This window comes from Oryctolagus cuniculus, chromosome 5, assembly GCF_964237555.1.
Source record: "Oryctolagus cuniculus chromosome 5, mOryCun1.1, whole genome shotgun sequence".
Lineage (NCBI taxonomy): Eukaryota > Metazoa > Chordata > Mammalia > Lagomorpha > Leporidae > Oryctolagus > Oryctolagus cuniculus.
The window spans coordinates 113,406,291-113,428,219 of NC_091436.1; the positions used below are offsets into that span (position 1 = coordinate 113,406,291).

The window sequence follows — 21,929 nt, forward strand, 5'->3', positions numbered from 1 at the left end:
TACAAAATAATTGGTTGTAAACTCCTGTCTTCAAGGAATCTACAGGCAACTAGTTATACATTTATGAATACATATATACACATGAGTGTATATTATCACAGGATGTCCATCAATGACTCATTAAAATTTAACAGATTATGCACCATGAATACACAGGAAAGTGGGATTCCTTTCAACCATAACAACTGCTCTTTTGTCCATTTATATTTTTGAAAATCTGGTTTTAAAAAATTAAAGGCAGAGGGTTCTGGCATTGTGGCACAGTAGGTTAAGCCTCTGGTTTGGATGCAGGCATCCAAGTGCTGGTTCAAGCCCTGGCTGCTAAGCTTCTGGTTCAGGTTCCAGCTAATGTGCCTGGGAAGGCAGAAGAAGATGACCCATTTTCATCCACGTGGGAGACTGGATGGAGCTTTTGGCTCCTGGCTTTGTCCTGGTGAAGACCTGGCTGTTTTGACCATTTGAGGAGTGAACTAGCAGATGGAAGCTCATTGTCTGTTTCTCTAACTGCTACTCAAATAAATAAATCTTAAAACAAAATTTAAGGAGAAGGGAAGAAAACATTTCTTTATTAGTTCTTCAAGTTGATTAGTGTCTGTGCAACGTGCTTCTATGATATTTCATGTAGCTTTAACAACAATCTAGCAAGGTAGGCAGGGTTGGCTTATCCCTGTTATTAGAGAGGACAGTAAGGTTCAAAGAATTAAGCAATTTGTTTTAAATCATACAGTGAGTAGTAGATTGATAATTTGAGCCTGTTTCATATGAAAGCCTTTACTCTTTCAACTATGCCATGATTTCTAGCATTGTGTGCAGGAAAGTACAAAAGTGCTTAGATTTGGATAAATCTCCATGGATATTTCCAGTTTTATCTGTGGGTAGTTGAACTTGACTATGGTAGACATGTCTGCACATAGAGGTTGTGTATTAGGAGTTGCTGGAGGAGGGATTAAAAAAGAATATGATTATAGCATAAGATGTTATATCACCTGTCTTTGAAAACTAGATATTTGGGATAAGTGATAGTATAAGAGAGAGAGAGGGAGGGGGAGGGGGAGAGACCAGCCAAATCCTCAGAGAAATTGATTGTTGGATGATGGTTTAGCAGGAGGTGAGGAAGTGGAAGGAACCAAATGAAAATATTTATCTCATAAAGCTCAACCATTAAAGAAGGAAATAAAGGAACATCCATGTAACAAGGTCAAGAGAGGGATAATCCTTTCAGAATTAATTGTAAGTTTCTCAGTTTTGTGTTTGCCTGTGAGTACTCATTTTGTCAGCACATGTCCCAAAACTGGTATCGCCTGTCATATGTGTAAAACTAGGAGTTTAAGCGTTTGTGAATGTGACTGGGATGTGATCAAACTTATTCTACTGGACAGTTTTAAATCAAAGTTGAGTCTTCAGGTGTATATCTGCCTGTCTTTGGATTTCTTGTGTCTAAAACCAATGCAAAAGGAATTCATATGAGCGAACTCAGAGACTGGAGCCAGTCTCTGTATACCAATGTGTTACTTAAGGGTAAATGTCTTTAATAAATATAAAATGTAAGGATATTTAAAAAATCTTTAATATATACATAGTTTTGTTTTATCTACCAACCATATGCCATGATGTAATGGAGCTATAACTGGACAAAATTTTAAAAAGTAATCTTGACTGGGGTAGGATATTGAGTCTGTTTTGGTTATCATGATTTAGTAAAAGCTATTAAACCCACAGACTCTGCTAGTCTGTAACGAGGAAGTCCTTGTCCCTGTTCTTGCTCCAACACTGGAATCAGAGGACAGTCATATTCTAGATTCTGTTTATTTTGGCACAACTTAGTTTATTGTATTTGTTTTATAATTAAATGTCATCTTTGCCAGGTTAAGTTGGTAAGAATTAAAGAATTAAAAAAATATGTCTTTAACTCAGTGAGATACTTTGCACATATCTAGCTATCATTTAAAAATTACATTAATGATAGGATGGATACATTTTGTAAGTTGCAAGTACATTTTTATAGCTGAAATTTTCCCAAGTTGCCAACTAAAGTTGGACTGCAACAGACCAGCTCAGGGTTTCCATGGAAACATGATTTCATCCCATCCATGAAAACCCATTTTGTTTTTCCTCCTTTATCATGGAACTTGAAACTCTGCAATGTTTTTCCTGTGAGTCCTGATCCAAGAAAAAGAAAACAGGTCTCCAATTAAATGAATATTCACATTTAGCTCATTGAAGTTGAACTATAGGACGGTTTCAATTATGGAGATAAGCAATGGCCATAGCCTGACATCTTTCATGTTTAGCTACTACTATGTGCTTTTGTTATTTTGGTTTTGTATTTTGATTGTCCTCCTAAAATGACTATCCTAAGCTAACTGAAAATTACTGTAACATCTGTATTCTCTGGTGTTTAGCTGATTTAAAATCTCCAGTGAAAGTGCTGTGGCATCCTTCATTTTTATTTTCTCTGATGCCTACTTGAACACCTGATACAAGGTGGTTCTCAAATATTTATTGAATGAATGATCCAATAAATACTTGATGGCCTTCTAGGAACTTAGTACTGTCAAGGTCTCTGTGGGATAAAAAAGAATCATATCAAATATCTATTACCAGAGATACGTATCATCTATAGTACTTTCCTGTCTGAGAGCAAGGGATGTAAGAAGGGTCAAAAATGAAATAGAAGCTCCTGCTACTTACATAAGCCACAGATTTACCATACCCTTTTAGCTTTGCAGCAGTCCTAACAGACTGATATTTTTTAAATGAGAAAAACTAGCTTAGCAAGTTTAGGTAAGTTGTTCATGGGAATGATTGATGGGCCAGTGTTTTTATAGCAGTCTAGCATTGGCAGGTATACTTATTAGTTGGAGAGACAATTTTCTGCACACGCGAGAAACACTGGCATCCCATATGGGAGCCTGTGACTCACAGCTTCTTCGTTTTGATCCAGTTCCCTGCCAAAGAACCTGGGAAAACAGCAGAGGATGGCCCAAGAAATTGGGCTCCTGCTACCCACATGGGAGACCCAGATGGAGTTCCAGGCTCCTGGATTCCACCTGGCCCAGCCATCTCCATTGAGGCCATTTGGGGAATGAACCAGTGGATGGAAGATTCATTCTCATTCTCTCTCTCTCTCTCTCTCTGACTCTGCCTTTCAATTCAATAAAATAAATAACTTTTTTTTGAAGATTTATTCACCTATTTGAAAAGCAGAGTTATAGAGAGGCAGTGGCAGGGGGAAGAGAGAGAGAGAGAGAGAGAGAGAGAGAGGTGTCTTCCATCCACTGGCTTACTCCCCAAATGGCTGCAATGGCCAGAGCTGGACCAATCCAAGCCAGGATCCAGGAGCTTCCTCCGGATCTCTCATGTAGGTGAAGGGGCCCAAAGACTTGGGCCATCATCCACTGCTTTCCCAGTCAACAGCAGAGAGCTGGATCGGAAGTGGAGCAGCCAGGACTGGAAATGGCACCCACTAAGGGTGCCGGCACTGCAGGCTGCAGCCCCACCCACTACACCATAGCCATAGCGCTGGCCCCATAAATAACTCTTAAAAAAAAAAAAGAAATGAGGCTAATAGCATGTAATTTAAGAGGAATTTACAGATAGAAAAAAAGACTACCTTTATAAACACAGGTTAAAATTACCAACAGAATCTCCCTGCCTATTTTCAGCAGATTTGCTGGCACCGGCAGATAAAGTACACTGTACTCCATGTTCCTTGGCTATCTTTTACCAGTCTCATTTTAAGTGATTATACAGACATGTATATATATTTTTTTGATCCAATACTTAGTAGTTGCTATGGCCAGATTGGATTTTACAACACTCCTCCAAACTCCATATGGCAGTCACTTCTGTCCTGTATGCTTTTACTGGCTAGAGTGCATGGAATTCTACAAATCAATCAAGAAAGCATTCATCCACTCTGCAAGTGGAAGCAAACTCTGAATCTAGCAGTTTGGATTAGAGGGGGTGTTATCAATAAAGAGATGGCTTAAGTACATATTTTAATAGACTAGATGTGAGATGACAAGGTGTTGCCTTGTAGGGAGACACATAGAGGAGATGTTGTTGGAAGTAGAATAAGATTTAATTGAGACAATATCTATTGAGGGTCAATGCTGTGCAGTGCTTTTCAGACATTGATGGTGCAGTGATGAAAAAGAATGACTAAGTCTCTTTCATTCTTAGAGGTCATTTATAAATGTAGGGGAAATAGAAAAGACGGACATGAGCTCCTAAGGTGTTATCTTTAACAAGTGGATAGAAACCAATGCTTTCAATTCAGTGGTGGAAAATGCTGTGATTCCCTCCTTTTTTTCCAGATAAATAATAAAATTTTATTAATTAATTACTTGACTCTTCCCTAATGCTTTTCTCTTTACATTTTTGTGACATACTCATTAATTACCTCTTTGTGTGACACAGATATTTAAAATATAATATTCTCTGGAGAAAGTATAAGCTAGTTCATTCTTGCTTCTAACATCTGGATTGAAACATAGTGCGGTGTTTCATCTATATTACCCCTAACCATGGTTAATCAAAATTTATGTTTTAGGGGATTCCCCTTTTAGCTTTAATTTTTTAACCAGAAATGGATTAGATTCTATTCTTGTATTTCAACCATGATGTTCAAGTAATTTAAAAAATAGCTAGTAGCTGGGGGGTAAATTAAACATTTAAAGAGTAAGTTAAAAATGAATGATTTAATTTTGCATGAAGTTTTAAAATAAACTAAAATGTAAGAATTTTCTTGGATAGTAAGTTGAGTACAAATGTCTGTGCTTCTTGCCACAGAATTGCCTTACAAAATTAAATGTACTTTTTGTCTATAATCATAACAGCTTCTTATTGAAAGCTCACTAATTGTCAGACCCTTTTCTTTGTGTTTTCCATTCTTTATCTGACTGATTTGTACAGTCTCTTGAAATACTGACATTCTAATTAAAGATATTTTTTCAAATATATGGAAATGGCTAAAATTTATATTACTTAAAAGCTATCGTTAGAAACCTGAAGATCTCCTGCAACATTCCTCTTTACCATAGAGCTACAACCTACTAATTTCTTGTAACTATCTTTTCTGGAAATTATCTACCTGTTTTAAATAACTCTTTATATTTAAATTCTTTATTAGTTTTGTATATCTTTTAAATTTCAATTATAATTACTGAAAATTTCCGTTATACCACGTGCATTGCTTTTATCCCACCTAGACAATGCATCATTTTAAAGTCAATAATCAGTTACATTGTTATGATTAAATACATGTTTTTTTATTTGGTTCCTGAATAATACTCTAATACATTCATTTCTTGAGTACCTTTTCTGTTCAAAATCATGATTATATGTTTCTCTTGCCTTTTTTGTCGCCCAGAGATCCTTAATTCTCCTCCCAAATACTCTGTTGTAATATATAGTCTGTTGCAGCCCACTCTAGCTTTTTTCCTCCAGCAGATAATACTTCTGAGCCCTCTTTTCTCCAGTTTCCTTTTGGGTCTACTTTTTTCCACATTTGTTACATAGCTATTATCCTTTATGTCTCAAACATCCTTTTGCTACTCTTGTTTGAGGCTACTGTTTCCTAGCATAACTTTTTCTTTCTTGACTTACATGTATATTTTTATTATTAATTAATTAATTAATTAATTTGACAGGTAGAGTTACAGACAATGAGAGAGAGAGACTGAGAGAAAAGTCTTCCTTTCATTGGTTCACCCCCCAAATGGCCGCCACGGCAGGTGCTGTGCCTATCTGAAACCAGGAGCCAGGCACTTCCTCTGGGTGCAGGGGCCTAAACACCTGGGCCATCCTCCACTGCCCTCCCGGGCCACAGCAGAGAGCTGAACTGGAAGAGGAGCAACTGGGACTAGAACCCAGCGCCCATATGGGATGCCGGTGCCACAGGCGGAGGACTAAACAAGTGAGCCACGGTGCTGGCTCCTATTTTTATTATTTTTAACCTGAGTGTGTGGAGAGGCAGTAGAAAGAGGAGATGGAGAAGGAGAGCTCACATTTGCTAGTTTACTCACCAAGTCAAATGCCCACAACCACTGAAGCTGGCACAGGGCTAAATCCAAGAGCTGGGAACTCAATCAAGGTGTCTTACATAGGTGGTAAGGATACAACTACTTGAGACATCACTTGCTACCTCCGAGGGTCTGCATTAGCAGAAAGCTGGAATTCGGAGCTGGAACCAAGACTTGAACCCTTACATATGTATTTTTTTTAAATAGAAATGTACTCACTTATCTTTTTAAAGGTCTAGTTATAGTGAATTGTCATTAAATTCCTCTTTCCCATCAGACTTTGCAGAGCAGGAGTAGAGAGAATCTGTATATTCAGCATTGAAGACAATATGTAAAACAATAGTTTCTTTGTATCTATTAACCTTTCTATAAAATAGGGATTATTTCCTGTTCTGCCTGCTGTACTAGGTGGTGGTTTAGATAATTACAGTAACAAATGTCACTTATTTAGCTAACCATAAATTATTATATGTACCTAAGGTGATATTCATTAACTACATATTTCTGGAGTTGCATTTTGACTTGTGTAATTCCAGGAGTTATAACCACTGTTCTGCTTTTTTTTTTTTTTATTATTGATGAAGCTAACAAACACTATGCACTTACATATTTACATAAATTAATTCTTCTTAAAAAACCCATTATCCAGCATTTTGCTCTTCTAAATCCTGTTCTTTTCTCATTGGTGCTTCCTTTTATATCATTATGTTCAAATATAGAACATGCCACATGTGTGTGTGTGTGTGTGTGTGTGTATGTGTACATGCAAAGACTAGAATTTCAACCCCCCCCCCCCCCCATTCTGTTTTACAGTTTGGTCAAAGACAGAACCTTTAAGTAAGCATGCGTTCCTGTGGTGGGGGAGGGGCTATTTTTAATCTTCGTTTTACAGCCAAGCACTACAACCAGTTTGGGGTGGCATCTTTCCTGACAGTTCCTCATTTCGAAAGTTTTTATTACATTCCTCATGCTAATCCCTGTGCCTTTCTCCCGATCCCCTTAAAGCTACGTTCTTTGCACAGGGACAAGAAATTTGCTTTCATTTGTGTCTACTGTTCTGAGAAATTCACTAATCGGTATTTTTTTATTTTGATATTAACAAAATATTAGCAATGATGACAGTGTAGCATAGAGGGTAAGGAAGTGGGGGAGATACGAAAAGCAAAAGAGGACATGATCAATCAGTTGATTTCTTTATTTCCTGCCTCCCCTGAGAATGAAGTCAGTTTTAAAGAGCTCCTTGGGTCAAAAGAGGGATGATCTACTTGGTGAGGAAGCTACATCATGATGCACCCACATACTTTAAACCCACTGATGGGTTAATTCCACATTTAAGGAAAATAGTTTTAAACATACACACTCCATGTGACTCCTGCCACTTGACTTTGCCCCCTGCTGTTGGTTCTTCCCTTTGTTCCCACAAGCAATTCCTAGACCTTCATTCTGTTCCCAGAGCAAGGCGAAACTACTCCATCAGTAGAAGGGAAACTTTGTCACCAATCCTATTAAGTCTGATTCCATCATGTGGCTTAAATATCAACTCAGATGTCATCTCTTCAAAGAGGCTGTCTCTCCCGATGGTCCCAAGTTACACATTACTGTTTATCTTTCTTTACACCACTTACCACTGTCTGAAATTCAATCATGTGGTCTCTGGTACACACAAAGTGCATGAAAGGAGGTTTCTTACCCAGCTTGGTCACCTCTGAATTCCCAGCTCTTGAAAGAGTGTCTGTCACACAGTAGGCCCTTACTAAGTGTTTCTTTTGAATAAATATAGAGGAAAGAGTTCTTGAGTCAGAGGTTCTGAGTCTGTTGCTTGTTGGAGTGCATGACAGGCAAGCCATAGAACCTAAGTCAGTCTTACTTCCCTCAACAGTGTGCAAGATTAAACAAACTAGTGTTGTCTCAAAGCAGTTTCTAAACTATAGAATTTTGTTATCACAGTAATCCTGTCAGAACAGAGAGTATGGAGCAGCATTTCCACCATTTAAGGGAAGATCACAAGTCACTGGGTTCATTCCCCGGCCCCATTTTTTAAACATTAGAATCCGCTGCCCCTCTGATCACTATTGATTATACCATTTATTGTGCTTATTGGACTTTTTTTTTGTTTCAACTGATATACACATTTTGGGAATGAACCAGTAAATAGAAGTAAGTTCTGTTTCTTTCTCTCTGTGTCTTTTAAATTCCTTCTCTTTGAAGGGGCTGCCTTTCTGACATGGATGAAACAACTGTGAATTTCTTCTATTCTATATATGGTAAATAACTTCTAAACTTTAAGACTATAGTTCATTTAGGTTTCTTTAAATCCTTTCCTTTCTGTTGCGTTTAAAATGACTATGGATTTGTAGTTTCTGGTATGTCCACAGTTGAGAACAACAGTATCTTCCAAATTCCCATGCTATATTCAGAACAAAATTCTGGGACTGATTTTTAAAAGGTATATTGAAGTCATGTAAGTGAGTATATGAATCAAAATAGTTTTTAATGTTTATAATCACTCCTCATTTGTCATGCTATTTCTCAGCTTTATCATGCAAATATTTTTACCAGATACCCTTTGAGTGTTTCTTAAATGCAAATACATATTTAAAAAAATATTTGCTACCATTCAGATATTGAAGTAAAGCTCTACATGCTGTACTAAAAGTTCTAGTAAACATTTGAGTAAAGATCACAGTCTTAGAAAAAGTGCACACTTTCCCAAGATAATTATGAATTACAAGATTATCAGCTGCATATTATTTTATTGTGTTAATGATAATCTAAATTAATTCTAAGGATAGTTTATGAAGTTAACTGTTTTCCAACTTGATATTGTAATTTTAACCTAATGTGTAATGACTAGGCATTTGTTCTTATCTGATATATTTAACTTTCCTTTTTCCTTTTTCTTTCCTTTTTTTTTAGGAATTGTAAATTCAAAATATTAGAATGAACACAAACATGGCACATCACATTGCTGTTCTTTGGATTATTTTGATTCTACTTCTTCAGAATTCTGTCATTTGTTCTTATCTGATATATTTAACTTTCCTTTTTCCTTTTTCTTTCCTTTTTTTTTAGGAATTGTAAATTCAAAATATTAGAATGAACACAAACATGGCACATCACATTGCTGTTCTTTGGATTATTTTGATTCTACTTCTTCAGAATTCTGTCTTAGCTGAAGATGGTGAAATAAGATCAAGTAAGAACTATCAACATTTTCTATTTTGTTACCAACATGTTGATTCTGTAAATAAAATCAAATGAGTTCAAACAGTGGTTTTAAAGAGCTCATTCTTACTGGCTTTACTGTTGTAATTCCCTAAAATAAACAAATGGTTGTGCTATGCATTAAAGAGAGGAATCGCTTCCTTTTTTGGGTAATTTTGACACAACTCTAATGAAGTTTATTCTAGTAATCTTTCAGGCTTTAGAACAGTCTAATATTTAGTCCATGTTTAGCCATTTCTGAACTGCATGATGTGGGAATAAACAAGAATCATAGGATGGTTATCAGGATTGAATGAGATAATAATGCATATAAATTGCTTAGTACAATGACATCTCAGGAAATGGTGGCTATTTTATTTATTACCCACAGGAAGATTTGCATTGGAGATGAAAAACCATACTAATTATAGTGCTGTTATCCAGGCCATTATTTATAGTTATGATACTTCATTTTAAAAGTTTGCTTATATTCTTATCTTTTATTTATTTTTAAAAAGATTTCTTTCATTTATTTGAAACGCAGAGTGATAGGAAGAGAGGAAGAGACACACAGAGAAAGAGATCTCCCATCTGCTACCTTATTTCCCAAATGGCTGCAATAGCCAGGGCTGGCCCTAGCCTGAGCAGGGAACTGGATAAGAAACAGCACCTGGGACTCCAACCAGCACTCTGATATGGAATGCTGGTGTTATAGGTGGTGGCTTAACCCTCTGAGCCACAATGCTGGCCCCATATTCATATTTTAAACTCATGAATACCTGACTAAATTAACTATGGTCTCTGTAACAGCTAAATCACGTAATTCAACAGCATGATTCAAGTTGACTTAAAATTCATTAAAGCAATATTATTTAATATTAGTATAACACTTCTGGCTGACAACACTGTATAAAATCTATGAGTGAGAAGAGATTTAAATATTTAAGGGAGTTTTTAGTGTGATACAGCTGGCTGGAGTGGTAACTAGTATTTGAACAGCACTTTCAATCTTTAGTCTCATTCCTGTTCTATGACATCGTTCATCTCTCTAAGAAGGAGACTTCCTGTATTTTGTCTGGAGTTTTAAATGCCAAGGCTTGCTTTTGTACCCATGCTCTTGGCTAAGGGTTACCATTATGAAATACATACTCTTTGCTCTGTGACCAGGAAAGGGGTGCGAAAGGCCCAGAATAACCCTGTAAGAGGGGAACCACTGAATAGGATGGCGCACAAGCCCTATGAGGTTCAGATGACAGAGGGCCTCAGTATTAAGAAGAGCTGACATTGAGGAGCTCTGCAAATGCAGCTTTCCTTTCCTTTTGTCTTTCCCCAAAAGCATAACCTTTTAATCTTGTTTAAGCTTCCAAAACTAACAAAAGACTGGCATTCTCCTGGGTTAGTGATTTTGCCTTTAGGCAGAATTCCATTTCTGCTGTCCCTGCCCTGAACCCTGGCGGTGGTGGTCAGGGCAGAGGTTTTATGGAATTGTGTCCCTAACACCTGCCTGAGGGCACTGCCACATACCTGTAGTATGACACCTTAGGCATATCGTCAGAATCTCAGCTCAATGTTTGTGACAATTCGTTCTTTCTTTCTTTCTTTCTTTCTTTCTTTTTTTTTTTTTTTGGAAAATTTTTGGTAATTCCTTTACTGTTAAACTTATCCAGCTAACATTAATGTTTATTTTTGCTGGTGTTTGTGATGAGTGAGTTAAAATCGGAACCTCTTGGCCGGTGCCGCGGCTCACTAGGCTAATCCTCCGCCTTGCGGCGCTGGCACACCGGATTCTAGTCCAGGTCGGGGCCCCGGATTCTGTCCCGGTTGCCCCTCTTCCAGGCCAGCTCTCTGCTGTGGCCAGGGAGTGCAGTGGAGGATGGCCCAGGTGCTTGGGCCCTGCACCCCATGGGAGACCAGGATAAGTACCTGGCTCCTGCCTTCGGATCAGCGTGGTGCGCCGGCCGTAGCACGCTGGCCACGGTGGCCATTGTAGGGTGAACCAACGGCAAAAAGGAAGACCTTTCTCTTTGTCTCTCTCCCCCTCACTGTCCACTCTGCCTGTCAAAAAAAAAAAAAAAAAAAAAAAAAAAATCGGAGCCTCTTCCTGTGAACTCTGTTAACATGGTAGGTATGTAAACAGACATAGATAAGGGAAGGCGAGTGCAAAGAAGACAAGGGAAAAAGAGGGTTGCTAAAGAGAGGCAAAAAATGCTATGAATGCCATTTGTCACTAATTTTACTTTAGTGAGGTACTTTACAATTATATCTTATTTGCAAATATGTGTAAGAAATAAATCACCCTTACTATGACTTTTAATTGGGCATGTGATAACTACTTACAGGAGATCAATAAGATGAGTAAAATCAAAATACTTAACACTTGATCACATATTTCCTTGACTCCCCATCTCATCTTTTACAACTCATAATTTCCAGGGATATGAGACTTCCCCGTGCTAAACGTAAATAAAGAATACATATAAAGTTTTATCATGTGGACCATAAACAACAGCTGTTTTCCTGCATTCAGAAGTTAGAATAGGAGAAGCCAGATACAGCTGCTCCTTCCCACACACAGTCTCTGCCATTCCAAACGTGCGATTCCCCAAGCAAATAAAACTGTCTGTCAGGGTCTGTGTCTGTCTCTTATCTCTGGGCTTTGTGCTTGCTGTTCCCTTTGACTGGAATTTGTCCTCCCCATGACCTGGTTGAAGTTCTCCTTTTGGATCTCAGGTTGTCTCTTCACTTGTCCGTAAAACCTTTCCTCCCTCTGAAGTGCTCTTACGGTACTCTGTACTTTCTCTCACCAGCCAGTTTTCTGTGTTATTAGACTATGAGCTTTATTGAGATTCTTATGTGTCTTTGCACACAGTACCTAGCATACTATCAGGCATAAAGTATATATCCATTATACATATACTAGGAGAATGAAATAGGGCTAGAGACATGCTGTGTATGCTGTAGACAAGATATTTAACAAAATTTTATTCTTTTTCTACAAATGTTTATAACATATCCAGGTATAATTTATATCAAAAATAGTCTTTTTTGTTCCTGATAGAACTCTACGATGTGCTGATTACCTGTATTTCTTTTGTTATCTAAAAACAAAAATCTATTTTTGAGAGAAAAAGATTTATAACCTTGAAGTTATATTAACTCTGCATAAGTGTTGTTTTGATTAAAGTAGTAGCTGAAAATGTGAGATCAGACCCTCAGAAACTGATCTTGGATGTAATGAAAACAATTGGCTGCTTTGGTGATTGTCTTATTTAACTTTTATCAACTATATGAAGAGCTGTTGAGTCGAAGTTGGCAGGAAATTTGTTTGTTTTTAAGATTTATGTATTTCAAAGGCAGAGTTACAGAGAGGCAGATATATATCCATTTATAATATATATCCATATATAATATTATATATATACCCACACACATGCACACACACACACACACACACACAGAGGTCTTCCATCCCCTGGTTCATTCCCCAGATGGCTGCAATGGCTGGAGCTGCACCAATCCGAAGCCCGGAACCCAGGAGCTTCTTCTAGGTCTCTCACATGGGTGCAAGGGCCCAAGTACTTGTACCATCCTCCACTGCTTTCCCGGGCCATAGCAGAGAGGTGAATTAGAAGCGGAGCAGCCGGGATTCAAACTGGTGCTCATATGGGATGCTGGCACTGCAGGTGGCAACTTTGCCCACTACCACAGCACTGACCCAGGAAATTTGTTTTTAATTTTTTCTCCTTATTCATTGGTTTGTACAAATGTATTTTAAGTTTATAGGAAACATATATTAAGAAAAGCAATGAATGTGTTTCAACAATTTTTGCACCAAAATAAACTTATCCTGTAAGAAAGTTATTTATTTATTTATTTATGAGATGGAGATAGGGAGAAAAACAGAGTGAGCACTCCCATCAGCTGGATCACTCCTCAGAGGCCCACCACAACTGAGGGGCAGAGGCAAGGAGCTGGAAGCTGAGACCTTAACTCATATTTACCGTGTATATGGCAGGGATCCAACTACTTGAGGCATCACTGCTCCCTCCTAGGTTCTATATTGGCAGGAAGCTGGAGTCAGGAGATGGAGCTGGGAATTGAACCCAAGGGCTCTGATGTGGGACACTGGCATCCTAACTGGAGGCTTAACTGACAGGCCAAACACCTATCCAAACATCAACTTGTAATTTCATTTTCTAAGAACTTTAAAGTATATACATATAAATATATTTATATACATATATTTATTTATTTGAGACACACACACACACATGCACACCCACACCCACTCACCCACTCACCCACTCACTCACTTGCTAATATGAGAGAGAGTACTCCAATGCACGGGTTTACTCTCCAAAGACCTATAAGAGAGTCAGGTACACAATTCAGGTCTCCCATGGGGTAGCAGAGTCGCAATTACTTGAGCAATTATCTGCTACCTCCCAGCACCTGCACTGTCCGGAAGCTACAGTCAGGATCCAGGGGCAAGTATTGATCAAATCCAGGCACGCCAATATGGGACTCAGATGTCTCAACCAGTGTCTTAACCACTGAGCCAAATACCCACACATGATTTGATTTTATACCTGAACATTATTTAAAGCCTCTTACTCTTTCCTTTGTGTATAATAAATATTTTCTGGTGGTTTTCTTTTTCACTTAGGTTGTCGTACTGCTCCTACAGATTTAGTTTTCATCTTAGATGGTTCCTACAGCGTTGGCCCAGAAAACTTTGAAATAGTGAAAAAGTGGCTTGTCAACATCACAAAAAACTTTGACATAGGACCAAAGTTCATTCAAGTTGGAGTGGTCCAGTATAGCGACTACCCCGTGCTGGAGATTCCCCTGGGCAGCTATGATTCAGGAGAGAATTTGATAGCAGCAGTGGAATCCATACACTACTTAGGAGGAAACACCAGGACTGGAAAGGCCATCCAGTTCGCACTTGATTACCTTTTTGCCAAGTCCTCACGATTTCTGACAAAGATAGCAGTGGTACTTACAGATGGTAAATCCCAAGATGAAGTTAAGGATGCAGCAGAAGCAGCGAGAGACAGTAAAATAACATTATTTGCCATCGGTGTTGGTTCCGAAACAGAGGATGCAGAACTGAGAGCCATAGCCAACAAGCCTTCATCTACTTATGTGTTTTATGTGGAGGACTACATTGCAATATCCAAAATAAGGGAAGTGATGAAGCAGAAACTTTGTGAAGGTAAGTCTTCCTGTGATTTGGCAGCAATTAATGATTCATTTCTTTTTGGTATTATCTGCTCATAAACTCTGGTATAATTTCATTTAATGTCAAAATATTTATGATATTGGAATTGAGGTGAGCACACATTTTAATGTTGGATTTATTCTGGATAAATTTTGTTTTTAGGAATAATTGTTTTTATATAATCTGCATATAGAAATCACAACATTTCCTTTAATGTATAGAACATCTATTATGAAGATGGTAGAATGTAAAGATGCATAAAACTAAACCACACATAATCATATCATTCCTGTTACTGAGGTTTTACATATTTTTTACAGTAGTCTTTTTGCTGTTTCTGCCCTCTGTGTGTCTTAGAATTTATTTATTTTGCCTAAATCAGCATATGAGGAGTCTTCAGAGATCTGTGAAAAAATATGCATTATTTAAAAATTATGCATAGATTTCAATTTTTTGACCAGAATAAACTTATAACTTCATTTTCCATGAATTTTTAATGACATTTATTTATTTGAAAGTCAGAGAAACACAGAGAGAGAGATAGAGAGAATGAGAGAGACAGAGAGAGAATGAGCTTCCATCTATTGGTTCACTTCCCAGATGGCCGCAGAAGCCAGGAACCAGGAGCTTTATCCAGGTCTCCCATGTGGGTGACAAAAACCCAAGCACTGTGACTTGCTGCTGCTGCTTTTTTCCAGGCCACTAGCAGGGAGCTGGATTGGAAGTGGAGCAGCTGGAACATGAATTAGTGCTCATTGGGATGCAGAGTCGCAGGAGGCAGCCTTACCTGCTATGCCACAATGTCAGCCCATCATGAACTTTTAGAAGTACCTTGCTATACAATTTCATACTCTAATTTTTATATACCTCATTGTGTATAGATATATAATTGCCATACTCTTACAAATATGATAACAATTTGCTACTGTAATTAATTTAACAATTTCAAATTTAATACATATGGTTTATTTCTAAATTTTATTACTATAAATAACAATATCAAATATTCTTGTATACAATTCTGAAAGAGAATAGTTTTTAGCAAATGAATATCAAATTACTGACATTTTAAAAGATTTGGGAAAGTGCTAAAAATTACACTGATAGACTTAAAGGGGGTGGGTGTTTGGCCTGGCAATTAAGATGCTCACATTGGGTACCTGAGTTTGATTCCCAGCTCTGCACCAATGCAGACTCTGGAGACAGCAGTGATGGGGCCCATGCTGTCTTCTGAGAGCCTTGGACTGGGTTTTTGGCATTGTGGACATTTGGGGAGTCAACCAGCAAATACAAGTCCTCTCTCACTTTCTCTTTCGTTCTCTGTCTCTCTGCCCCTCAATTACATTTTTTAAAAAAGGAAAAGCTTAAATTCTCTTTTAAAGAACACTTGAAAAAATAAGGGTATTAATTATGTATATATTAATCCACAAAATCTAACTTCTTGTTGATTATAAGTACATGTTATGACAAAAGCTCCAATTTTTGGTCACTGTTAATCTTGTCAGGAAATAGATATTCTATGTTCGAGATTATGTGGAACAATAATTTGTTCATGTCTTTTATTTGTAATATTATAAGCATTTAATATATTCTAGTTGAATGTAATATTCATGTAAAATGAAAATAATATTTATTAAATGACTTCATTTTCTGCTTTACCTACAAAAACTCCAGAAGTATGTTAGTTTACATTTGGTTAACATTCCTCTGTTTGTGGATGAAGAAAAAAATTGTACCATTAATTAACTCTTTTTAAAAAAAATTGTTTCAGGAAAAAGAGAAAAGCATTTTAGAGTTTATTTAGAATACTTACTTAAGAAAGTATAGAAAATTAGGCAGCTTCTTTAATCAAACTTTAATGAAAAGTACTGTAACAAGTGCAAATACACACTTGTGTTTTTTCATGAGTGACTAACAGAAAGACTGAATTGACTTTTGTCATGCTGAACAGGCCAGATGGATTTAGCTTTCTATTATTTTGTCAGATTGGTTAGAATTCTTTGATTTTTTTTTTGAAAGATTTTATTTATTTGAGAGGTAGAGTTACAGTGAGAGGGAGAGACAGAGAGAAAGGTCTTTCTTCCACTGGTTCACTCCCCAAATGGCCACAACGGCAGGAGCTACGCTGATCCGAAGCCAAGAGCCAAGCGCTTCTTCCTGGTCTCCCACATGGGAGCAGAGGCCCAAGCACTTGGGCCATCCTCCACTGCTTTCCCAGGCCACAGCAGAGAGCTGGACTGGAAGAGGAGCATCCAGGCCTTGAACCAGTGCCCATATGGGATGTAGGCACCTCAGGCGGAGGATTAACCTACTGTGCCACGGCACTGGCCCCAGAATTCTTTGATTTTTAAAGCCATGTATTTCATTATCAACATAGAATTTTCCTGAAGAAATTCACTTACTCATTTGTATTCAAAAATAGGTTAGCTGATTAAATATACTTGTTCAGTGTTTGCTTCAGTGACTTATTTTGGATATGTGTTTTGGGTAGTGCATTATATTATGAAAATACTGATTAGACATGAATGAACAGCTTCACTTAAAAGGGGTAAATCTACAATCTGTAGGAAAAAAATCAAATTTGAAATCCTTCCAAATATTTCTTCATCCACGCTCAAAGAATGTAAATAATTTCTGTGTTTATTCAGTTTACTTAAGCTGTACAACAGCTATCTTTTAAAATGTGGTTTTTGTAATTATATTTATGGAATACATGTATTTTTACATTTTACTTTTATGCCATATTAAAGTATAATTATTGTACTAAATTGATGCATCATATTGTGTAATCAAATCATATAATTTGTGTTTGAATCAATTGACAACTTCACTTTTTTTGACAAATGGTTAACTTCTATTTGAAATGCTTACCATATAAAATGACTATTTTGCAATATTATTTACTTTTATACACTGCTGGTCCGAATCACAATGAACACAATGTTGTTTACCTTTGTTTCCAGTTTATTTCATCTTCATGGACTTACAGTTTCCCTAGGAGAATTATCTCCAATATTTTCCTTATGTTAGGACCATTAATTTTGTGATGGGCAATGGTTTCTTTATTTATGTGTCTGGAAGCCTCTTGTTAAAATTACCACAACTATTTCTCCTTCTTGTCCTTCTCCTCTGTAGTGCCCTCCTCCTCTTCCCCCCGCTTTTTGTAAAAAGCGTGTACCAGGAGATCTATCCTCTTAACAAATTTTTAAGGGTGCAGGTTTTGCATTATAATGCTGTGTTACACATCAGCTCTTCAGGACTTTTCATCTTACTCAACTGAAACTGTATATAATCATTGTAAAAATACTCTCCATTCCTCCTTCCCACAGCCACTACCAACCATCATTCCATTCTGCTTTGATGAATTTGACTACTAAAGTAGTGCCTTGCAGTATCGGTTCCTCTGTGATTTGCTTATTTCAGTTAGTATAATAGCTTCAATGTTTATCCATGGTATCTTATATGACAGGCTTTCCTTCTTTTTATAGCTAAATTTTATTTCATCTGTGTACTTCAATTTTCTTATCAGTTTATACATACTTGGACATTTAGATTGTTTTCACAGTTTGAGTATTGCTGTAATGAATATTAACAAATACATCTATTTTCATGTTCTATTTTAAACTCTTTGATAAATACTCATAAGTAGGATTGCTATATAATGTGTTATTTATATTTTTAATGTTTTGAGGAAACTTCATAGTGCTTTTCACATCAGCTGTATCAGTTTGTTTTCTCAGCAACAGTGCATAAGAGTTTTAATTTCTCTACATCCTTGACAAAGCTTATTTTTGGTTTCTGATTTTTAATATAATGGCTGCTCTACTGTATGAGGTGATGCTTCATTGTGGTTTTGATTTCAGTTCCTTGTTGATTAGTGATGCTGACCATCTTTCCATATGTTTGTTGGCCTTTTGTGTGTCTTTTAGATAAATATTCCTTCAAGACATTTACCCAATGAGTCTTGTGTTTATTTTGGGTAGTAACCACTTCTAAGACATATGACTGGCCAGGGACATGGCTCAATAGGCTAATCCTCCGCTTGCGGCGCCGGAACACCAGGTTCTAGTCCCAGTCGGGGCGCCGGATTCTGTCCCGGTTGCTCCTCTTCCAGTCCAGCTCTCTGCTGTGGCCCGGGAGTGCAGTGGAGGATGGCCCAAGTGCTTGGGTCCTGCACCTGCATGGGAGACCAGGAGAAGCACCTGGATCCTGGCTTTGGATCAGTGTGGTGCGCCGGCTGCAGCAGCCATTGGAGGGTGAACCAACAGAAAAGGAAGACCTTTCTCTCTCTCTCTCTCTCACTGTCTATTCTGCCTGTCAAAAAAAAAAAAAAAAAAAAAAAAAAAGACATGACTAGCAAACATTTACCTATATCTAAGTCTTAAAACCAGGAAATATGAGGTCTCCAGCTTTGCTCTTGTTTCTCAATATATTTTGACTATTCATGGTCCTTTGTGGTTCCACGTGAATTTTGCGATGTTTTCTATTTCTGAAAAGTTGTCATTGAAATTATAATGGTGATTACTAAAAGAAATCAAAGGTACAAATAAACAGAACCATACCATGTTTACAGATAAAATGTTTTTCTATATTAAGATGTTCATGCTACCAAAGCTGATGTACAATATGTGTGTGTGTTTGTGTGTACGTGTGTGTGTGCGTGTGTGTCATTTTCAGTATATAAGATTATCTCATCTTCAAAAAAGAGAATTTTACTTCTTTGATTTTTCAGTTCGAATGTTTTTATTTCTTTATCATATGCCTAATTTCTCTGTATAGTACTGATTTGATTATAAGTAGTGAAACTGTACATTCTCGTCATGTTCAAGATTTTAGAGGAAAATATTTCAGTTTTTCACCCCGAATATGATTTTATTTATTTATTTATTTTGACAGGCAGAGTGGACAGTGAGAGAGAGAGACAGAGAGAAAGGTCTTCCTTTGCCGTTGGTTCACCCTCCAATGGCCGCCGCGGCCAGCGCACTGCGGCCGGCGCACTGTGCTGATCCGATGGCAGGAGCCAGGAGCCAGGTGCTTTTCCTGGTCTCCCATGGGGTGCAGGGCCCAAGCACCTGGGCCATCCTCCACTGCACTCCCTGGCCACAGCAGAGAGCTGGCCTGGAAGAGGGGCAACCGGGACAGAATCCGGCGCCCCAACCAGGACTAGAACCCGGTGTGCCGGCGCCACAAGGCGGAAGATTAGCCTATTGAGCCGCGGCGCTGGCCCTGAATATGATTTTAGTTGTGGGCTTTTCATATATGATGTCCATTTTGTGAGGTGCAGTCCTTCCATTCCCATTAGTTAATATTCTTTACAATGAGTTGGAATCAAATTTTGTGAGTTGCTTTTTCTGCATTTTAGGTATCTCTTATTTTTATCCTTTATTGTGTTGATGAGTTATATCATGATTGATTTTGATTTGTGGAATCATCCTTGTATTCTGGAAATAAATCTCGCTTGATCACAGTGTATGTTCCTTTTGATGTGGTATTGAATTCATCTTGTGGTGGAATTTTTAACATCTGTGTTTATGAGATATATTGACCTTTATTTTTCTTCTTTTAGTGTTTCTCTCTTTGATATCAAGATATTTCTGGTATCATAAAAACACATTTGGAATTGTTTCCTCCTCTATTATTTTGCAAGATTTTTAGATAGATTAGGATAGTATTTTTTCAGTTGTTTGCTAGAATTTACCAGTAAAGCCAACTCGTTCTTAGATTTTCTTTGTTGAGAGTTTTTTTGTTTGTTTGTCTGTTTTAAGAGTTGAACTTTTTAAAAGAGATTTTATTTATTTGAAAGGCAGAGTTCAGAGAAAGAGAGGTAGAGTGGCTGAAAGAGAGAGATCAATTCTCCATCTGTTGGTTCACTTCCCAAATGACTGCAGTGGCTGGGGCTAGGCCAGACCGAAACCAGGAGCCAGGAGCTTTGGCTCTCCCATATAGGTGTCAGGGGCCCAAGCACTTGGGCATCTCCTGCTGCCTTTCCAGGTATATTTGCAAAGTGCTGGATCTGAAGTGAAGCAGCCAGGCTTTGACCCATATGGGAGGCTGGCATTGCAGGTAACCCCAATACACAACAACACTAGCCCCTGTTGAGAGATTTATGATTACCGATTCTGCATCTCTACTGGACATATATAAATTCTCTATTTTCCAGTTTCTTGGTATAACAGTGAAGTTGTTTGCAGTTGTTTGTTTTAATCCATTTTACTTCTGTTATATCTGTTGTGTTTTCTCTGCCTTTCATTTCTGAATTTGAGTCTGCCTTCATTTTTCTTAATCTATATTAGAGTTGCCAATTTTGTTGATGTTTCAAAAAAAATTCAATAGTTTTGATTCTTTTTTCTTTTTAAAAGATTTTATTTATTTATTTGAAAAGTAGAGTTACAGATAGAAAGGAGACACAACCCATCTGAAGCAAGGAGACAGGAGCTTCTTCTGGGTCTCCCACATGTGTGCAAGGGCCCAAGCACATGAGCCATCTTCTACTGCTTTCTCAGGTCATAGTAGAGAGCTGTATTGGGAGAGGAGCAGCTGGTACTCAAACTGGTGCCCATATTAGAAGCTGGCGCCTCAGGCAGAGGCTTAGCCTACTATGCTACAGCCCTGGTTCTTTGTTTATTTTTTCTGTTCTCTTTTCATTGACGTATGTTGTAATCATTTTTCATTCAACAATTTTTATTGAATTCTTGCCACATGCCAGAATTTATATTAGGCATTGAGGCTAAAAGAATGAACAAAACTGATGGAAGTCCTTCTTTTCATGAAATTTACATTTTTGTTTAGGTGACAGGAAGAAAAAAATGTAATAAAACTAAATAGTAAAAAAAAAATCAGCTCATGCTAAATGCCATATAGAAAAACAATTCAAAGAGAAGGTAGAGGATAGGAGTGTTTTTTATTTTTAATTTTTCTTTTATTTATTTTATAGTTATTTTTAACATTCTTCCATATTCACTTCAAATATAGCCATAATGTACATGCATACTATTTTTTTCTTGAAAACAGATATAGTTTTCACAGAGTGAGAGATTCTTGACAATGATCATAATGTAGAAAAAGAAGAGTGTATTGTCATTTACTCAGTGAAGCAATATTTATAACTAAATACCACATGATATGACATCCACAAGATTTTTATACACTTTCTATGTATTAAGTTTCACAAATAAGAGAAAATGAGTTATTGATCTTTCTAGACCTGGCTTATTTCTTTTAGCACAGTGATCTCCAGTTCCATCCATTTTGTTGCAAATGTCAGGATTTACTTCTTATTTTTATAATATTCTGTATTATATGTGTACCACATTTTATTTATCCAATCATTAGTTGATGGACATCTAGGTTGATTCCATATCTTTGTTATTTTAAATTAAGCTGTTATAAACATAGGACTGCAGTTGTATCTCTTACATATGCTGATTTCATTTCCTTTGGATATATTCCCAAGAGTGTGATAGTTGGATCATTTA

General features: G+C 37.3%; 1 protein-coding gene across 1 annotated transcript in view; it reads left to right on the top strand.

Moving 5' to 3' along the window:
* COL21A1 (collagen type XXI alpha 1 chain) overlaps positions 1 to 21,929 on the top strand; it is a 179,693-nt gene that overhangs the window by 43,099 nt on the left and 114,665 nt on the right. The window contains exons 3-4 of the mRNA XM_070073928.1: positions 9,099 to 9,222; positions 13,897 to 14,448. Coding sequence (XP_069930029.1) covers positions 9,123 to 9,222; positions 13,897 to 14,448 — 652 coding nt within the window. The 5' untranslated portion in view covers positions 9,099 to 9,122. The remainder of the gene's footprint in view (positions 1 to 9,098; positions 9,223 to 13,896; positions 14,449 to 21,929) is intronic.